The sequence below is a fragment of the Corvus moneduloides genome, chromosome 16, assembly GCF_009650955.1.
Source record: "Corvus moneduloides isolate bCorMon1 chromosome 16, bCorMon1.pri, whole genome shotgun sequence".
In the NCBI taxonomy this organism is placed as follows: Eukaryota; Metazoa; Chordata; class Aves; order Passeriformes; family Corvidae; genus Corvus; species Corvus moneduloides.
In genome coordinates, this window is record NC_045491.1 from 5618512 (window position 1) to 5636205 (window position 17694).

The following is a 17694-nucleotide window of genomic DNA, read 5'->3' on the forward strand; positions in this document are numbered from 1 at the left end:
GGAAAATAAACAGCCTGGATGTCTCCCAGATGAAAGGGTACTGCAGCAACACCAGCCAGGGAGGGAGAGACCAGGAAGGCACTGTACAAAAACTCTGCAAACCTGCAGGTCCCAGAAGACAGCAAACAGGCTGCTGGCTTTACTGATACACAGGAACATTATTAACCAGGAGTGACAGGTTTAATGCTGCCAAGGAGGTGCTGAATACTCCTGTAGCAGTGTAAACCTCAGGTTTCAGAGGGTCCAATGTGCCTTAGCAGAGGAAAAGCTTGAAGGAGCTAAAAAACCCCCACAAAAGGCGAAAGTTGATAGAGACAGGTTTATCTCCCTGAAAAAGGGAAGTCATAGCATTCTATCCTTTAGCAGAACTCAAACATATGATAGAATAAAAAAAGGAGATGTATGCCTTGGGCCTCCAGAACTATTACAGCACCTTGAGGGAACTACAGGAGCAAGTCTCCAAGATTAGGTGTACAGCCCTAAAATGTATTGGAATAGCTTAGCTGAACATGTGTTATTTTCAAACACCTCCCTCCTGCTATGGAACTGGGCTTTCAAAGCTGTAAAACAAGCTCCAGAGGCAGAGCACAAGAGCAAAGCCATAACATACAGGCCAGTAATTTCTGCTTTCTGCAGGATTCTGCTTGCTGAAAAACCTTGCTTTCAGTCCTATGAGGCAGTCACACTTTATTGTGATGGAGCTGAAAATATCAAAGAATTAAGAAGTAAAACTCCAGCCAAAGCCTTAAATCAGCTGAGAATAAAATACTCAAGCTTGCCAGGACCTGATTTGCTCAACTTCAACGAAAGGAACTTTATTAAACGTTCAGAAACAGATGAACTTTTCTGTGCTCAGTATTTATTGTGTCACCTGCTTTGCAATGGAAGCTATAAATACTTTAATAAATACATGGAAAGGTTGTTTAGCTTCACTGTAGCTTTTGTAAATGCTCATGTATCCTCTGCTGAAATGCTGTTTTGTAACTACTCTTTCACTGAATCACAACAGGTACCCTTCTGCCATCTCCAGCAATGCACAAGGGGAAACATCCCTCTTTTATCTCCAGTGCCTCACATGCATCAGCGGTACAAAAGCTGGATTCTAAACCTCTTCACACACATGCCAACAGATGCTGTATTTACAGTCGAGATTTGGTCAAAATAAGAAACAAACAGCAATGCTGTTTCCACAGGAAAAAAAGTCAACAGAGGGAATAGTGATGCAGGAGCCAGTCTTACTAATTAACTGACAGCAAAAGACCCCAAACATTAAAAGAAAAGAGCCTGAAGCCTCCCAAAAGATAGCAAAGCTTATAAAGTAGCTAAACGCAGGACAGATCAGGGGCTGAGTGTTTCTGTTAATGCTTCATGGGTTTCTCATGTTCATAATAGCTGGTGAGAAAGTAAAACGTGCTCAGGAAAAGAACATCCTACTTCAGAAATACAAGGAAAATACATTCTGATCAATGGCATCACCCCATTGCCTGAACAGCAGGCAGCCCATGGACACAGGCAGTCTGTAGACATAAACTTCTTCATGCACTGTAGCACAGTGAGCTTCTGTACCTGCTGCTCCACCAGGAGATGACAATAACCACAGCAGGCAGTGAAACCACCCTGGGCATTTCCCTTCTCATTAGTTCAGCCAAAAATAGCAGAATCTGCTCAGCCTTCCCCTTGCTTTGCCTACCTGAGCGTGTCCACCTCCTCCTTGGTGATGACAGAGCTCTGCTCAGCCGTGCACTGCTGAGACTTCAGGACCTTCATCTCCACCTCCAGCTGCAGGAGAGAAAAGGTATTAGTTCCTCCAGCACTGGTAAGGGGCACACACAAACAGCAAATGGAGAAGGAAACCATGAGGTTCTGCACAGATCAGACTTCTCATTACACAGATGTAAAGCACAACTTCTCATGTGTTAAATGCCAAAACCTCACTTAACCCTGCTTCCCTTTGCAATTCCTTTCGCCTTTCCCAACATTTTCTCCACAGTAGATGAGGCATTGAAAGTTGACTGTTACTAGCAAAGCTTTTGCTTCTCTTACAGATATTTCCCCTATTTTCCCCATGGATAATAGGATGCAGAAGACTCTGTGTGGCACTAGGAGCTCGCTGGCTCCTAACATTTAGTATTGACAGTTCAACCTCACTCAATTCCTCCCCCAGAAGAAATGAACCACGGGATTACGCTGTCTTGTCCACGACAGCTCTGAGACACATACATCGAATCCAAAAGACTGGGGAATATTTCCAGCACTCTCCAATAAACACTTGTAGCTCTAGCTGCTCAGGTAGCTCTGGCTGAACAAACAAACAATTAAGAATATTTTCTGCCTCTGGCTTTGTTTGGGAAGGAACTCGCAAGAAAGTATTTCAAAACTCTACAGACATGAGAACTTCTTAACCAGACTCTATAACTCCCAGGCTCCCTGACTTGCAGCAGTCTGGATCCCTAATTCAGAGACCAAGACAATGCACAGATTGATAAACTCCATATGTTACTTGTTTCTAAACCACTCAGAAAATGATTTACTATGAAGTGTAAGCAGAGACAAACTACCCAGAGGATACTCAAACTTCTGTTCCAACACCTTCTCCCAGCTTAGACCTTCTTCACACACTGGACTTCCTTTTGTCATCTGTCTTTTTACCACCTGTCGACTAATTCCCCTAATAAATCCATTGATGGAAACTATATTTTTTCACCCAGGAGGAAAATAATAAGCAATCCAGCCTTAATTATAGATGCAAAACTTATGATCACAGAGAGTTCAGTGCTCAGCATCAGGGAAATTTCATACACCATTCCCTGCAACAGCATGGATTAGACTTGTAGAGCAAAATCACATTGCAATGGCAAACTTCTGCAAGCTTTTTGCAGAAACTCTCCAACTTTACAAGGAAAAAGAGCAAGCTGTGACGGACAGTCATATTACTCAGACAGAACTGAAGTTCTGCATGCTGCCTCTTCACCCTTCCGTGCTTACCAGAACAGACAGGCAGAGCACGGCAGTGCTGTTGGCAGGAAAGAGCGGAAAATGGATGGTTGGATTATTCTCCCACACCTTTCTGACACCAAAGGAACAGAACAGAAGAAAGAGAGCATCAAAAAGATGCTTTAACCTAATTCCCCCTGGCACCCCAAAAAGCCCTGCATTCTCTCCCTGTCTGTCAAAAAACATCCAGGAATAAAAAATAGGCAAAGGCCCACCTGCATCATCAGGCTGTACAAATATTAATGCATATTAGCTGCCTGATAAGATTATCACAGCCAGAAATGCTTCCCTCAATTTTCTGATTACTGAACTTATCTCTCCCAGCTCAGCCCATCACAGATGGCTGAGGATAAAGCAAGCACACCAGATAATTCCAGGAATGTGAATAAAAGGTACTGGGATGAGTAGGCTTCAATTCCAACCTCCTTCTAGCAGGAAAACACTCACTATGCCTCCCGTTTCCCCTGTCTGCTGAAGCCTGGAGGTGTTTGCTGTTAGGAGTTTGGGGATGCTTTCTGGGATGAGTGAGGACAGCATTTGAAGATGGAAGGGCTGGTGAGTTATTTATCACTGGCCAAGAGGGCTCAGCCTCAAGTTTTTCCACCTGCTCACCCACACGAGCACATGAATCACGGCTGCCTTCCCAGGGAACGAGGGCGGGCGAGGAACGTGCTGTTGTGATCTGGGGTCTCTTGTGACGGCTGCACAAAGAAAGGGGCAAAACCAGAGCGTGTAACAGGAAAAGGAGATGGGAGAGTGAATGCACATGAGCTCGAGGGAGCTTGTAAGAAGCATCTCACTTGATACACAGCAGTGACAAATTAATGCCAGGTATGCTCAGCAGTGGCAGGATGAGATTCTGCTGCGTTTCTAAGAATAAACTGTTGAAGGAGAACGAGGAGGGAAGGGCACATGGGCTGTAAGGGCATTTCATCTCATTTTTATGTCCTCCCACTTTGCAAGCGACAAGACTCCCTGAACTGAAAATCTGATGTGCCTGACGTGAGAAGGGAGAGGAGGACACAGTGGTATCACTACAGATGAAACTGGCTCGAGCAGTGAGCTGTTGAACGAATCTGCTTCCCAGGACTAGGAGTAAAACTACTGGAGAGTTCCAAGTTCAGGCCAAGACACAACTTTGTGCCACGGGAAATTACTGCCATTCAGACCTCACTAATTGTTTATAAAATAAGTAAAGCAATTAAGGTATTAAATGCTTCATTCAAAATGTGTTGTTTCCAGGTTTCATCCCTAGCAACTGTTAGGAAAACATCCCTTACTGCGAATCTCACCGAAGGTATTGAAATATTAAGATATTTAAAATACTATTTAATTTTATGTTATTAATGTATTTTCCAGGACAAAAATAGTTAGTTGAGATGGAGTAGCTTACTGTTGGGACCCAATTCTGCTTTTCTGAAGGCAACACAGTGCAAGACAATACAAGAATGAAGGGAACGGCTAAAAATAAGGAATCTGTTGATAAAGCCTAAGAGGTGAGGAGCTTTCCAAGACCATTCCCTTTGACACAGCCTCAGGAGAGCTCTGGGAATGGGTGATGAGCATGAAATAATACACCACAGGGGCAGTTTGTCCCTTCCTGTCCCCTTGTCCTCTCAGTACCTGTGCCAAAGAACGGCCTCAAGAAGGGATAAGGAAAGGAAGAACCAAACCCCCCCTGCTGCTTTCCCCACCTAATTCCCACCACATCCCTTTTCCTAAATTAATTTCCAGTCCTGGTCTCTCTTGTTCACCAGATGCCACTTTCAGCAGGCATTTTATGCTTTTTGAACCAACTCATTATTCCTGGCTAAAACTCTTCCAATTTTTATCAATAATTTTATGCAACTGGCCGAGTTAAACTTTTATTGCTTTGAATACATTAAACTAGTAGAAGTCATTATCAAGCAGAGAGGGGAAAAGGGCTGCTCAAATTACAGCTCATTGCTGTATTCCCCCATTCCATACCAAACAACCCAGGTCAGCCTCGATCTTTTAACTGGCATTGAGAGCAGACAGGGAACATTGCTGTGAAATACGGCATTGCATCTCTTGTCCTGAAAGCTGCACAAGAGGGACTTAAGGACCTACATCATCTGCAGGAGCTTCAGGGATTATATCACCTGGGATCAGACCCTCAGTGATATTCCCACCATACAGAATGCATTAAAAACTTGAAAAGAAATCAAGCTGTTATTTTAATAAAGTTATCTAAGGTTTTTATGATAAGGCAGAATAATGAGTGATATCAGAGCCTATGAATGAATAAAACACGTGAACATATTTTGAGGATGTATTGTTCTCTTCTCAAAATATACTGGGGCCTCTTGTTCTCAACCTAAAATGTTCCCATTTATTCTGAACCTTTTCTACCCTCTTTAACTTCTTAAGCATTAATTCCAGTCCAGCTTTATTGCTCTCAATAAAAGGTGATCAGGACACACACAGGATATAGACTAATTTTAGAATATCCATTGCCACAAATATGGAAGTGCCCCAAAAGGTGAAATGCAAATAATTTTTCCGAAATAAGTATTGCCATCATTATTTACCAAAGGAGAAAGAGAGGAAGGAAGAACATGGATGGATTTTCATCTAGTATTTAATTATATGAAATATCATTCTTCTTTCAGCTTTACTTCTAAACCTGCCTCAACAAGATTCCAAGAAGGTGGTTCTCCTCCAAGTGTTAATGACATAGCAAACACCCACAGCAGGGTAAGAAATATGTTCCTCACTGGTTCTCTCTTCTGTAGCAATTATTTAAAGACATATGAGATGACAGGAGAAACAAAATTATAAATTCATCTCCTGACAGCTAGAAGAAACAGAGCTTTACTTTAGGGAGTTGATTTTCTAGGTATATTTCTGGCATTTGTCACTTCTGATCCGTATTTGTCCCCTCCAACCAAGCACCCTGAGCCTCTGCAATGCCATGGACCTGTTGTTCCTCACACTCAACTCCAGGAGGTTCCAGCATTGATGGAGAAAAGCCTTTCCAAAGCATCCCACTGACCACTGCTGTCCACACTCCATCTTCAGAATGAGGCTCATCACCAGTCAGATCAGTCAGCCTTGAAAACCACATTTGCAAACTTCTGAAAATTTTAATGCACTGCCCAAAACAATGATCAAATCTCTGTTCAGGTGCCTCATTCTGGGTAATAAAGGACTCAAAATCTAAACTATTTCAACTCATTGCCAAAGTAGGATTTGCATGTTGAAAAAAAAAAAAAAAAGGGGGCTGGTTTACTCGCCCACATCATGTACACACATTTCACAGAACACATGCTGGAGACATACAGTTATTATTTGAATAATGAGTGCATTTTAGTGAGCGGCTGATACAGCAATCTTATCCTGATGAAGTGTGTCTGCACATCATTCAGCATTTTTGGAACTGCAAAAAGCAGGAAATGCTGAATCCATTATAAATGTCTAAAGGTTTATTTAACAATGGGCTGATGCAACATCCTTTGAAAGGCCTTCCTCAGCAAAAGAGCTGATTTTGAACGGCAGCGATAAATGGGAACTGAATTGCACAGAGCCAGCATGGAAAGGTGAATTGAGAGGTTGTGTTTGACTACAAGTCTCAACACAATCCAAGGAGCTATTTCAGTACAAAAACATTTAAACGTATGAACACCAAGCAAACTTGGAAAGGAAGAGTGTACACTAAAATAGACAAGAACAGATGAACCGGGATCCCAAGTATGACCTGTCCACTGAGGTCTGAAAACCTCAAGGCAAACGAGGACCTTGATATGACAGCAATGCCATGTGTGCTTCTCTCCATGGGATGTAGCAGAGACTAAGGAGCTTCTCTGCCTCTCTTCCCACAAGGCAGCACAACAAGCTTGGTGTTGTCTACAAGCTTATAAATCTGGCATCAGAACAGAAACCTAACACACATGGCACACCAGTGAGTTTAATTTGGGTGTCCAGCAATACCACAGGGTAGTAAGATGCCATGCTGAGCACTTCAGAGATCATTCTGCTCAGCAGAAGCAGCACCCCCTCTTCCATATGCCCACCCCACTGGCATTCTGAAGGGCTGTTCTCCCAAAACATCTGCAGAGAAGCACACACAGGGAGAACTAAGCCTCCCCAGATTTCCTAGTGAACTTTACTTTTCTTCAAAAAGTCGGACAGTACTTGTAAAACAAAATATTGCTTGCCATTTAGAAACAGGCTAAGCAGCCCAGGATTTTTTTTCTTGGGAAAATTAATCCTCGATGCCATTGTGAAACAAAAGCAATAAAGCCAAAGAAAATCAGATATTCAATAAAAAATGGGTTGGAACTACCCGTCTCCCAACTGGCTGAAGCAAAAAAAACTTTTTTTTTCTTTTGGAAGATGAAGGCTGGCTGGATCAGAGTCACCAGTCTCTAGGGGTTCCACCATCTGTAACAAACTTGCTGTGCTTTTATCACTGAGAAGTCAGGGCTAGGAGCAACCTCTCAGCAAACTCCTTCCTAAAAATGTACTCATGCATATATATTATTGTAGATACACACACACTGGGAAATGGACATATGCTGACTTCTGCTTCTCTCCAATACAGTCTGGATTGTGGCTTTTTCTCCTCCTGTTGCAGTAAAAAGAGAGCAATTTTTCAAGTTTATACCAAATGTCATTCTATTTCATTTCCAAATATAATCTCCTAGAGAGAAGGTTCGCTTGCCCTATTTCCAATCTCTAAAGTTAATACACAAATTTATATTCCTTTCTCCCACTCGCTCCCCTAAATTAAGAGGTGTAATTACTAGGAACGCTTGCTACAAACGAATGGAGTGCCAAGGGAGAAGGAACTGTCAGGGCTGGACGTCTGCAGCAGCCACCCTCCCCTCTCCCCCATCCCTGGAGGATCCTGCTTATGAGGCAGTTTCTATCTTTCCCATTAGCAGGGGTAGCTCACACACAGGAGCAGACGACAACCTCTCCCTTTCCAGGCAGGACAATCATAAGGGACAAAATTACAAAATTAACTTCAGCCTGCCAAGGCCCACTGGTGCTTGCCAGGATGACTCCCCCCAAACCCACCTTTTGCCTCTCCCCAGCTCTGCTGACCTCTCAGGCAACATCAGGGTTCCTTAACAGCAGCAGAGAAATGTAGATCTGTGATCTAAAAATTCAGCCCCAATCTCCTCACTCTCCCCCTTCCTCATATCCAGCACACCCTCTCCAAAGGAAGATTGATTATTATAATCAGACTTAGCTCTGACACAGCATTTGCATTTTCAAAGCACAGCATAGTCATTAACTAATTCATCTACCCCAAGGGAGCCTTAACGAGCATTCACCTCTCTCCCCTCTGATTCCCAATCCGCAGGCAGCCCGCAGCTTTCCTTCCAACACCTCCCCTCCACATTGTGCGGCACCAGCACAACTTGGGGAAACTCCAGACAGGCTCAGCGAGCCAAACTCAGCCCTGCTGCAAAGGAACAAAAGGACAAATGCACAGACACCCTATTTAAACCAGCCACCCTACGGCTTCCATATGTAATCACAGTGCTACAGGGTCTGGCAGGAAACAATTTGTTCTGCAAAATAAGGCCAGTGCCACAGGGGGCCCAAAATGGCCCAAGCCTGAGCTGCCTGCCCAGCTGCAAGCATGTGAAGTAGGAATCATCATCACACCACAGCCCCCAAAGCCCCAAACTCCTCCTGCACAGCCCACCTACAACACACCTTTGCTCCAAGACTTGGCCTCCTCCCCCTCTCAAGTGCCTTCTCACATCCCAATGTCACCAGATGCCAGCCCTCCCCACCCACCCGCCTTCCTTGGTGCTGTATTTATTTCTTTTTAGTAATCTGGGATGGGTGCAGGATGTGAGTTTGGAACTAAGCACTACCAGACATTTCAGACGGATGGAAGCTGGCTCGGAGCTCAAAATTAACAAATCTGGAAGGTTCACAGGGAAGAAGAGCAAACATCTTGTACAAGAGATACACCGAGCAAGGGAACTGAAGATGTTAATTTAAACCCATGAGTTTATTCAAGTATAATTACACATTTCAACCCTCACTCCAAGAAAGGAGCAGACAAGGAATCTCTTCCTCTCCCAGCCTGTCCTGCCCACGTTCCCAGGCACTGCTATGAGACCTCACTGCCACTGCTTGACAGCAAAACACCTTGACAGCTCCACGTCCAAAACCCCTCTCTTTGCTCTAACAGCTCATTCTGAAGAAGGATCACCTAATTACCATGTTCATTCAGCTCAGAGCTCTCTGCTGTTATCAGCCTCGCGTCACCACTTCCACCAGTGTGTAGATGACTGTTTCCTTTAATTACTACTGAAAGCTCCTCCCCAGCCAGGGAGAACAAAACAGCTGGAGTCCACCGAGAGAAGGCAACTCTGGAGTAATTAGCCTTAACTGGCTGACACCTCCTACCCATTACTCCTGGTTAGAACAGCAAAACACAGAATAAGAGCCTGTTTAGGGAACCTGTCAAGGTGCCAGACTGGATGTGCCACATCCCTGCCCAGTGTAGCTGCGGTGCTGGCACAATGGAGTTGTCTGCTCTCGAGAAGAGCATCACACAGATCATTTCCTTCACGCAGGAATAGGCATTTTTGGCTAGAATCAAGTCTTCTAGCAGCTGTAATTTACAGTCAAAGCAACAAATAAATCTGCAAAGATGTCATACCTCCTCTGTACGGAGTTTGAATACAGTTTGTTTCCTGAAAATATAGCCTCGAGGAGTTTCCAGAGCATTCACTCAACAATTCTCATCAAACAGGAGCTTGTAATCCCACCTCTCACTCCCCCCCATCAGTTTTCTCATTGAAAAATCATCACATAATAAACAGTCAGAGAAGAATCTATGCAGTTACCAAGCACCTAGGAAGATCAAAGGGGAAAGAGGAATCCAACATCCATTTTTGTTCCTTTGTTTTCTAACATAAATACGGTGGAATCAATCCTGCTTAATACTGCAAAGAGAGCAAAGGAGCCTTCACTGAGTGCTTGAACTTAATCTTCTTTGTCTGGCTCACATGGAACAACACACAGGCTGTGCTTTTAGGAACAGCTCTCTCACTCCTGCTGCAGCTCCAGCCCAATTTTGCAGTTCACTCCAGCTGGGAGCACTGTTTGCTGGCACATCTAGGCAGGGGCCAGCAGAGCTGCCTGCTCAAGCTGCTCTCTGACCTCCCAGAGTTGGGAAATGTGAGGATGGGGCAAGGGATCCAACTATGGGAAAGCAGCAGCTCTCCTGACAGGTCCTCCCAGTGGCAGAGCCTTGAAGGAGCCTGCCCAAAGAACAGGTTAAGTGGAGCAGGTTGACTATTTTCTAGCTAAATGACCCATCCTGAAATTAGCTTGTGACAAAAAGCAGTGGGCTTTTAATGTATAAAAAGCGAGAAATCTCTCTCCTGGTGCCAAAACCCAAAGGTCACAGGGCCCTGCCAAGACTGCTCTGCCCATTTCAACCTCTTGGGATGATGCCTGCAGGGCCCTTCAGTTGCCAGCAGCAGTCACAGAGTGAAAGGCAAACAGCAATTCCCTCTCAAATACCATATGTTCAGCTCTGGTGCCAAAGCACAAACCTGGCATTTTAACCTTTGGTGAACACGTTCTTGCTGCCACCAACAATAAACTCTGAGGTCCAGCTCAGAGGAAAGGTGTACTGGATGTGCAGCGATGACATTAGCACTGAACACAGCATCAACAGGACAGGGCCTGGCAGGAGCTCCATTTTATACAGCCAGTCTTTAGAAGTTAATGAAATATTCATAAATAAGTTAAAATTCTCCTGACAAGCCAGATCCTGTAATACAACATAGAGTTGTCAGCCTCAATTAAGCGATTCCAAAGAGGCAGGGCTCTGCCATTCATTATTTACCAAGAGGTCATAGGACAAATCCTGCTCTATGATCTGCTTGTCTCAGTGGCTAAATTGAGTTTTACAGTTCCTGCTGGAGGACTCTGCTGCCCTGACAGACCCCAGCCTGCCACAGCTACTACCTACCCCCAGCATCCATCAGCCAAAGGCAAGAAACACTGGGAACAAACTCTTCTAAGGACACTGAGACACAAAAAGACTGAAAGCAAATGATGTAGCAAGCTGATTAGGCTGTGTAAAGACTAAGTCTTGAAACGTAAACTTTTTTTAAGCCTTTATCTCCCTATTTGTATACACAAAGCCAGCCCCAGGCAAGAGGAGAAGTATCCAGCAACCTTTGATCTGCAGGCACATCCTCTGAACATGCCCTCTATGCCTTCCCCCAGATCCCATAGCTGGAGAGCTTCACATCCCCCCTGCATGTTCAGGACAAGCTATGCTTAGGGAATTGTATTTCTTGTATCAGATCTCTCAGATTGCTCCTCTTCTGATGCAGGCAGAGCTTCCCAGGACTGTGAGAGCAGGAGGAAACTGGTCTCCATCCTTGTCACAAGGAAGATGTAAATTAGGTATTACTTTGTCCCATCCTAACACGACTGTTCAACAGCCCCAAGTCTTCCTTTCCCTCTCTGGTCAGGCACTGGAACTTCATGTTCCTTTTACAGCTTCTCCAAGGTGCCTTTTAGGAAGGCAGAATAAAGGAGCAGAAATGACAGAATCCTAGAGGTACCCTGGACCTCTCACCTGGTTTTCTTAAAGTGCTGAACATAATGTAGAGCCTCTGCATTCTCCAGGGAATTTTAGCTCAGCTAAATCGAACCAAGTGAGTCTGAGGTAGCCCATAAACTTCTTACAGGTTCTGGAAGAGCACAATTTTGCACAACTATTAAATGGGCCTTTTGTGTCTCCAGGCTGTGCCTCCTATAATAAAGCCTCTGATAATATCCCTGTCCTGCTCTCATTTAACCAAGTAACTCAGTGTAACTCAGATTTTAGCGACAACAGTGACACTGACAAGCACCACTCCAGCTACAGCATCCTCTAAACAGGAAAATGATTCACTTTTCTCCTCTGCTCAACAGCTGAAGAGAAAAAAACCCTCCCCACTCCTCCCTCTCCAGTCCTTGTTCCTGTTATAATTGTGCCTGTCAGTACAGCTCAGGTTTTAGGAGTACACCTGTGGCATGGAGGCCACCCCAAGTGATGGGCTGGGGATTAGGGCAACGTCCATGAGTCCTACCTGAGTTAGAATTGCTCTTCAGGTCTGGGTCAGACCATTTACCCCCAACCTGGCAGCACCTGTCCTACAGGGAAGAGCAGCAGGAAGGCAGCTCTCCACTTCAGAAAGCCACATTCTTCCTCCTGACAGTCCTAACCCCACGTTAGCTCTTATCACCTTGGAAGAGCAAATGAAAACAGTCCTGCTGAAACCAAACAGTGCTGCCGTGTCCCATAAAACTTCCCCGTTAATGGATCCAACAGCAGGTTCATTTGTGTAATGGGACTTTTAAACAGACCGTTTATTTCTTTTTAATTTGAAGGGAATGTGCTATTTGATCCCATGTGCCCGGCTGGATTTTTAAAACAGAGATAAACCATGAGAATTGACTCACTAAGTCTCTCCTCCTCACCTAATTAAAATAGCATTGAGATAGGAACGCGCAGGGGTGCAATGTGCTGATCACCTCTCCAGCCTGCAGGCAGCTTGTCAGCACTGATCCACCAGGATCCCAAGGCTCCCTCCACACTCCCTGCTTTGCCCACAGTCACATGCAACAGATGCTTCCGATGGTGCCACGGTGTTGTGTGTTGAACATGAATTTTCTAAGAGGGAACATGCAGCAGGTGCAACACACCAGCTGAGGCTGTTCATCACTCCTCGGGCTAAGAGAGGGAGAAAAAAATAACCTTGTCTGTGTACCTCAGAGCTCACTGTATTCCTACCCCGTGGGGAATAGCAGGGACCAGTTTTAATGTAGTTATTTACAACAGGCACTGAGAGCTCTCTGGTAGGGAAAGGGAAAGGAGAAGTGTACTCCCATGCCTCTATTCTAGGCCTCACTCCACCTTCAGAACTAAAGTTCCACAATTAAAACGGGGAAGATTCAAAATAGGGTATCAATGACTCCTGCACAATCATCCCCCTCTTCTAACAACTCATAATTCAGAGTTTACAGGATCGCATGACAAAGTGAAGAATAATACAAACACTGTGAAGTAAGCAAGCAACAAATGGCTCTGCTGAAGTAAAACTAGAACTACCTGACAGAGAAAAAGATGTGTCAGACACATTCAAAACAAACAAAATTCACTAAAGACCTTGGGTCTAAAAATATAAACGCACAAACACAATTACTGATAGCACAGAGGCTTTATCACAGAGAAGCATAAAATGATCAGAAAGAGGAAGCTACGTGAAAATTGAAGGAACAGCACAGATCTGAAAAGTCACAGTGCAAGTCCCAAAACAGCTGAAACCCCTTCCTACAAACCGAGCCTTCCTCAGCCAGAAACTCGAGAGGAGGACAGAGTGGGGCAGATGAACTGATCCCAGGATAAACATCAGCACCCTGTGGCACTGGGAACTGGTGATGACCTGGATGCAGCTCAGCTCTTCCACTACAGAAGTGGAAGAGGTTCCTGCCTGTACTCCATGATCCTATGGAAGACACTTTTGCAAAAGCTACTGCTGGAACATCACCTGGAATAATGTGACCACTCTGATTACTCATCTTCAAAGGAGGGACAGAAAGAGGCAGCTTTCCTTAAATCTCTTCAAGATTCATGAGAAAACTGAAGAGCTTTAAGAGAAGGCTGCAAGAGCTTGATTTGTTTAACCTAGACAAATGAAAGGCTGGGAGAGAACAATTGTTCTCTATAAATATGTCACAGCATAAATACGAGGGAGGAAGAACAGTCACTGTAGTTTAAGGAGAATATTAGCACAAGAAAAAAATGGATATTAGCTGCACATATATTTTCAGTTGGAACTGGGAAGATTTCACCTGTCAGAGCACTCTTTCCATGACAGTAATGGTACAAACAACCAAAGCAGTTTCAAGACAAGCTTGATAAATTTATGAACTGAGATATATGCTGCATTTGCCTCAGTTACTGAAGGACTGGACTTTATGATCTAAAAGTCCTCTTCCAGTCTTCTGTTACTGCATCATTTCATTCTGGATTAGCTTCTTTTGCTGTCTCTTTATAACCAGATTCATACTTTTCAATCTGATTTGAGGAGTGGATATTTCTCTAAGATTGCCTTACTAGAACTATTCACCCTGCTGCTCAGTTGAGTGCCACACTGCTCATCTGTCTTGGCTTTGCTGGCCTCACATAAGGTGTTAGGATAAAATCTGTCACATGGGAAGGAAATTAGCTGTCACCTGATAAATCAATTCAGAAATTATGTAATACACTTTTGACAGATGGAGACTTCCTGCACCAGTCAATTCTCTCCTGCCCCTCCCAACCTGCTGGTTCTATAGATGTTCCAGCAGAGTTTCATTTTTATTTACAACTACTGTGGTTCAGCCCTCTAATCCCACATTTAATTGCCTTCCTATTACAGAGGATACAGAGAATTTACATTTCCAGTAATGAACGCCACTTTTGTTCTTGGTCTGTTGTATTTCTTGCTTTATGCTCAGTAACACTTAAACAAGAATTAAATGAGCTCTATTGGCCAGTAATCCAGGGCAGGTGTTTCTATATTAAAGTTGACTTTTCTCCTACTATCATTGGTGTTACCTGTAAATTAAAAATACAGGTAATAACTTTTCCATGTTGCCTTCCAGTTAACAGCTAGTTCCCAACTACATCAAGCTCAGTGTTCTCTGAGTTTATTTCCTTCATGCACTCTCCCTTCTGTCTCCATTTCTACTCCTAATAACCATCAGTGTAGGCAGCCACTGACATTTAAGTTAATCCTAAACATTATGATTTCATCAGACTGAACACATGATTGATTCTTTAACTATTGCTGACCTGCTGCTCTTAAATAAAGGTCTCCTGTTCTCTGCAAAGGGTTAACCAACACTTTTCCTCAAGGCAAGGGGCATTCATTATATTAATTTTAAGGTGGATTTATTGCCTCTATAAGGACACTCAGTTTATGCCATTCATTTGGTGATGGTGGCATTCTTGGACTTCAAATCTTCTTTACCTCCAACGCTGCTAAGCAATTCTTCTGATTCTTATATCCATCCTTTTTAATCTGCTGGAGGGTGAAATTTAATTTTTTCCAAAGAGCAGTCTATAGATTTCAGAGCCCACATGGGCCAAGCTGTCTTTTGAAGATGAAAGCCAAAAGATACCCAGAGAACCTCAGGGTAATGAAAATACAGGTGATGCTTTTTTAATACCAAGCTAGCTTCCCTCAGGGATTAATGATGGAGAACAAAAAATCTTGACATGAATGCCCTCTGCTACAGAACCAGACTGGAAGAAAGCATAAGATCAGAGATCAGAGCTGTTGCTTGGATGGCAAGCTTGAGCCAAACAATCTTCTCATGTCTATAAAGGGATATGAAAAAGGCAAACGAAAATTACAAAAACGAACACGTCTTCTGTTTCCCTCCCTCAGGGAAGGAAAGAAAAAATAATATAACAAACAAGAAGGCATTTTCCACAAATAATATTTTGGTGTGAGTGAAGCTCTCAGCTTTAGGCCAGTAGAGCACTAAACCAGCATATCATGAGAAATGAGATCCTAGGACCACAGATCAGGGAGCTGCGTGAACTCTGAGCAACCTCCTGGCACATCCTGGAAATAAAGACACTGTAGCACCAGCCTCAATAAAGAAAACTTCCAGTGCTGATAAAATTGTCAAAAAAGCACACATTCATACAAAAAAATTGCAAACAACAAACATTCAGCAAATAAAAGACAGACAAACCCCACGGATCTCTGGGGCTGCTCAGCGACCTGAGCCCTATCGAGAGGGGTGACTCTTATGTGTCTTATGGGCAGGCACTGTTCCCTTACAGTATGAACATGCTTTACCTGTGAATAAAGAAAAATAAATAAGTGAAGGGTTAGAGGGAGAGGAAAATCAAAGTTTCATTGTTAATTACACAGCACAATGATAAGGGTAATTTTTCTTAAATCAAAAAATAAATTCTAGGTTCAAGTTCCCTGAAGGATATAAAATATTAGAGGGTTTTTTTATGGTTGTAATCACAAACTCATTTCTCCAGCCACTACTGGCCGTGTCTAATTAGGGCAAAGTATGTTAATGATACAGAGGCACAGCCCAGAGAGTTCTTCAGTTGCAATATTAATTGCATTTAGGGAAAGAGGCATGAATTGTGCTTATACAAGCTAATTAGTATGGGTTTGCTAATTAATACTGGAAAGTCAAACTGCCTTTGTCTTGTCAACTGCAATTAACTGAAGACATTTAAATTTCTTTTTTTGTTGTTCCTCCAGCAGCACACTCACTTTTTAGTTGACAAGCAATGAAACCCTGCACTGGAGCAGCCAGAGCAGCCACTCCATTCCACTTGCATCCCATTATCCTCTAGCATTTCCCTTCTGCTCTGGCCTGGCACAGGGTTCCCTATCACACACACACACACACCCCACCCTTCATCTGCTGTTTTCCCTGGGGACACAACTCCCTGAGCTTGTGTCCTTGGAGGAGAGGGTCCTGAGTGTGCAGCTACTGCTGTACTGAGGCCACGATCCCATCAGATTTATCCCACAAGTACTGCACTTCTAAATATTGCTACATAAAAATGAATCATTTACCAGGCACCAGAGATGCCCCTTCTGATAGAAGGAAGCCCACGGGATTCCTCAGTGAGGTGCCATCAGCCAGTTCCCTGGCCCCAGAGCCCAGCTCTTCATTTCCAGTGCCCCAGGGAGGGTGGCAGAGCCATCAGAGCTCTTCAGGGTGGCAGCAGAGATGTCACCTGCACAGAGGTTTGTCCCAGAAGCAGCCCAAAGATTCACCAGACTGCATGAGAGCACCTGACAGGTGTTTGTTGTTCCATTTCACTTAGAGCCATGGCCTGCTTGCGGAAGAGCTGATGAAAAGCGATATCCACATCTGTCAGCACCCAGAGCAGGACAAGCCCCCCAGCATTCCCAGCTCAACATCAAACTGGGACTGGAGGCTCATAGGTGAAAGGGATGAAAAGGAAGGCGAGAGGCCAACAATCCAAACCAGGCAAATAATTTTGCTGAAGTGTCAAATTTAAAGGAGTCTGAAAATAAGGCCATCCAGGTGGGACACTGATCTGGAGAGGGGGGGAAAAAACTACATAAAGATAATTTTGCTGGATGGCAGGGAGGACAGTGGGGCTGGTGGCACATCCATAGGAGCCCTTGGCAGGCAGCTATGGAACAGCCCCATCCAACAGGGACAGACCCTTCTCACCACCAACACTGTAGCAGACACAAAGTGACAACAGCTTTCCCTACCAGGGAGCTTTCAACTGGGGATGCAGAAGAACCATCTACACCAGTGAAAAGAAAGAGTTACATGATCAGGGTTTCCCTCAAGAGGGGGAAAAAAAAAAAAAAAAAAAAAAATCTCTTTTCCTCTGTATGAATCAAGTTTCCTGTATTTACTGAACAAATTCAAGCTGCTGAATAAAGCCCACACCTCACAATCTGCAATCCATGGTCTAAAGCACCACAGAAAACAGCCTGTTCATGGGAGGTTGATGTAAGAGTTACTGGAAGATCACAAGACCAGGAGTTTTCCACTGAGAAACCCTTGGGAATAGGCGCTGAACACTGACTGCTGCTTTATCCTCTGCTGATGGAGGATGCACAACACCAACTAATGCTTTAGCACTGGAAGTTCCAGTTTCTCCAGCCCTCTGCTAGCCTGCTTCAT

At 44.0% G+C, this 17694-nt stretch overlaps 1 protein-coding gene across 3 annotated transcripts in view; it reads right to left on the reverse strand.

The window, feature by feature from the left end:
- The window catches only part of MAD1L1 (mitotic arrest deficient 1 like 1), a 348979-nt gene that overhangs the window by 162097 nt on the left and 169188 nt on the right, over positions 1 to 17694 (reverse strand). For all 3 annotated transcript variants that reach the window (XM_032126012.1, XM_032126014.1, XM_032126013.1), the window contains one exon: positions 1691 to 1779. In XM_032126012.1, coding sequence (XP_031981903.1) covers positions 1691 to 1779 — 89 coding nt within the window. The remainder of the gene's footprint in view (positions 1 to 1690; positions 1780 to 17694) is intronic.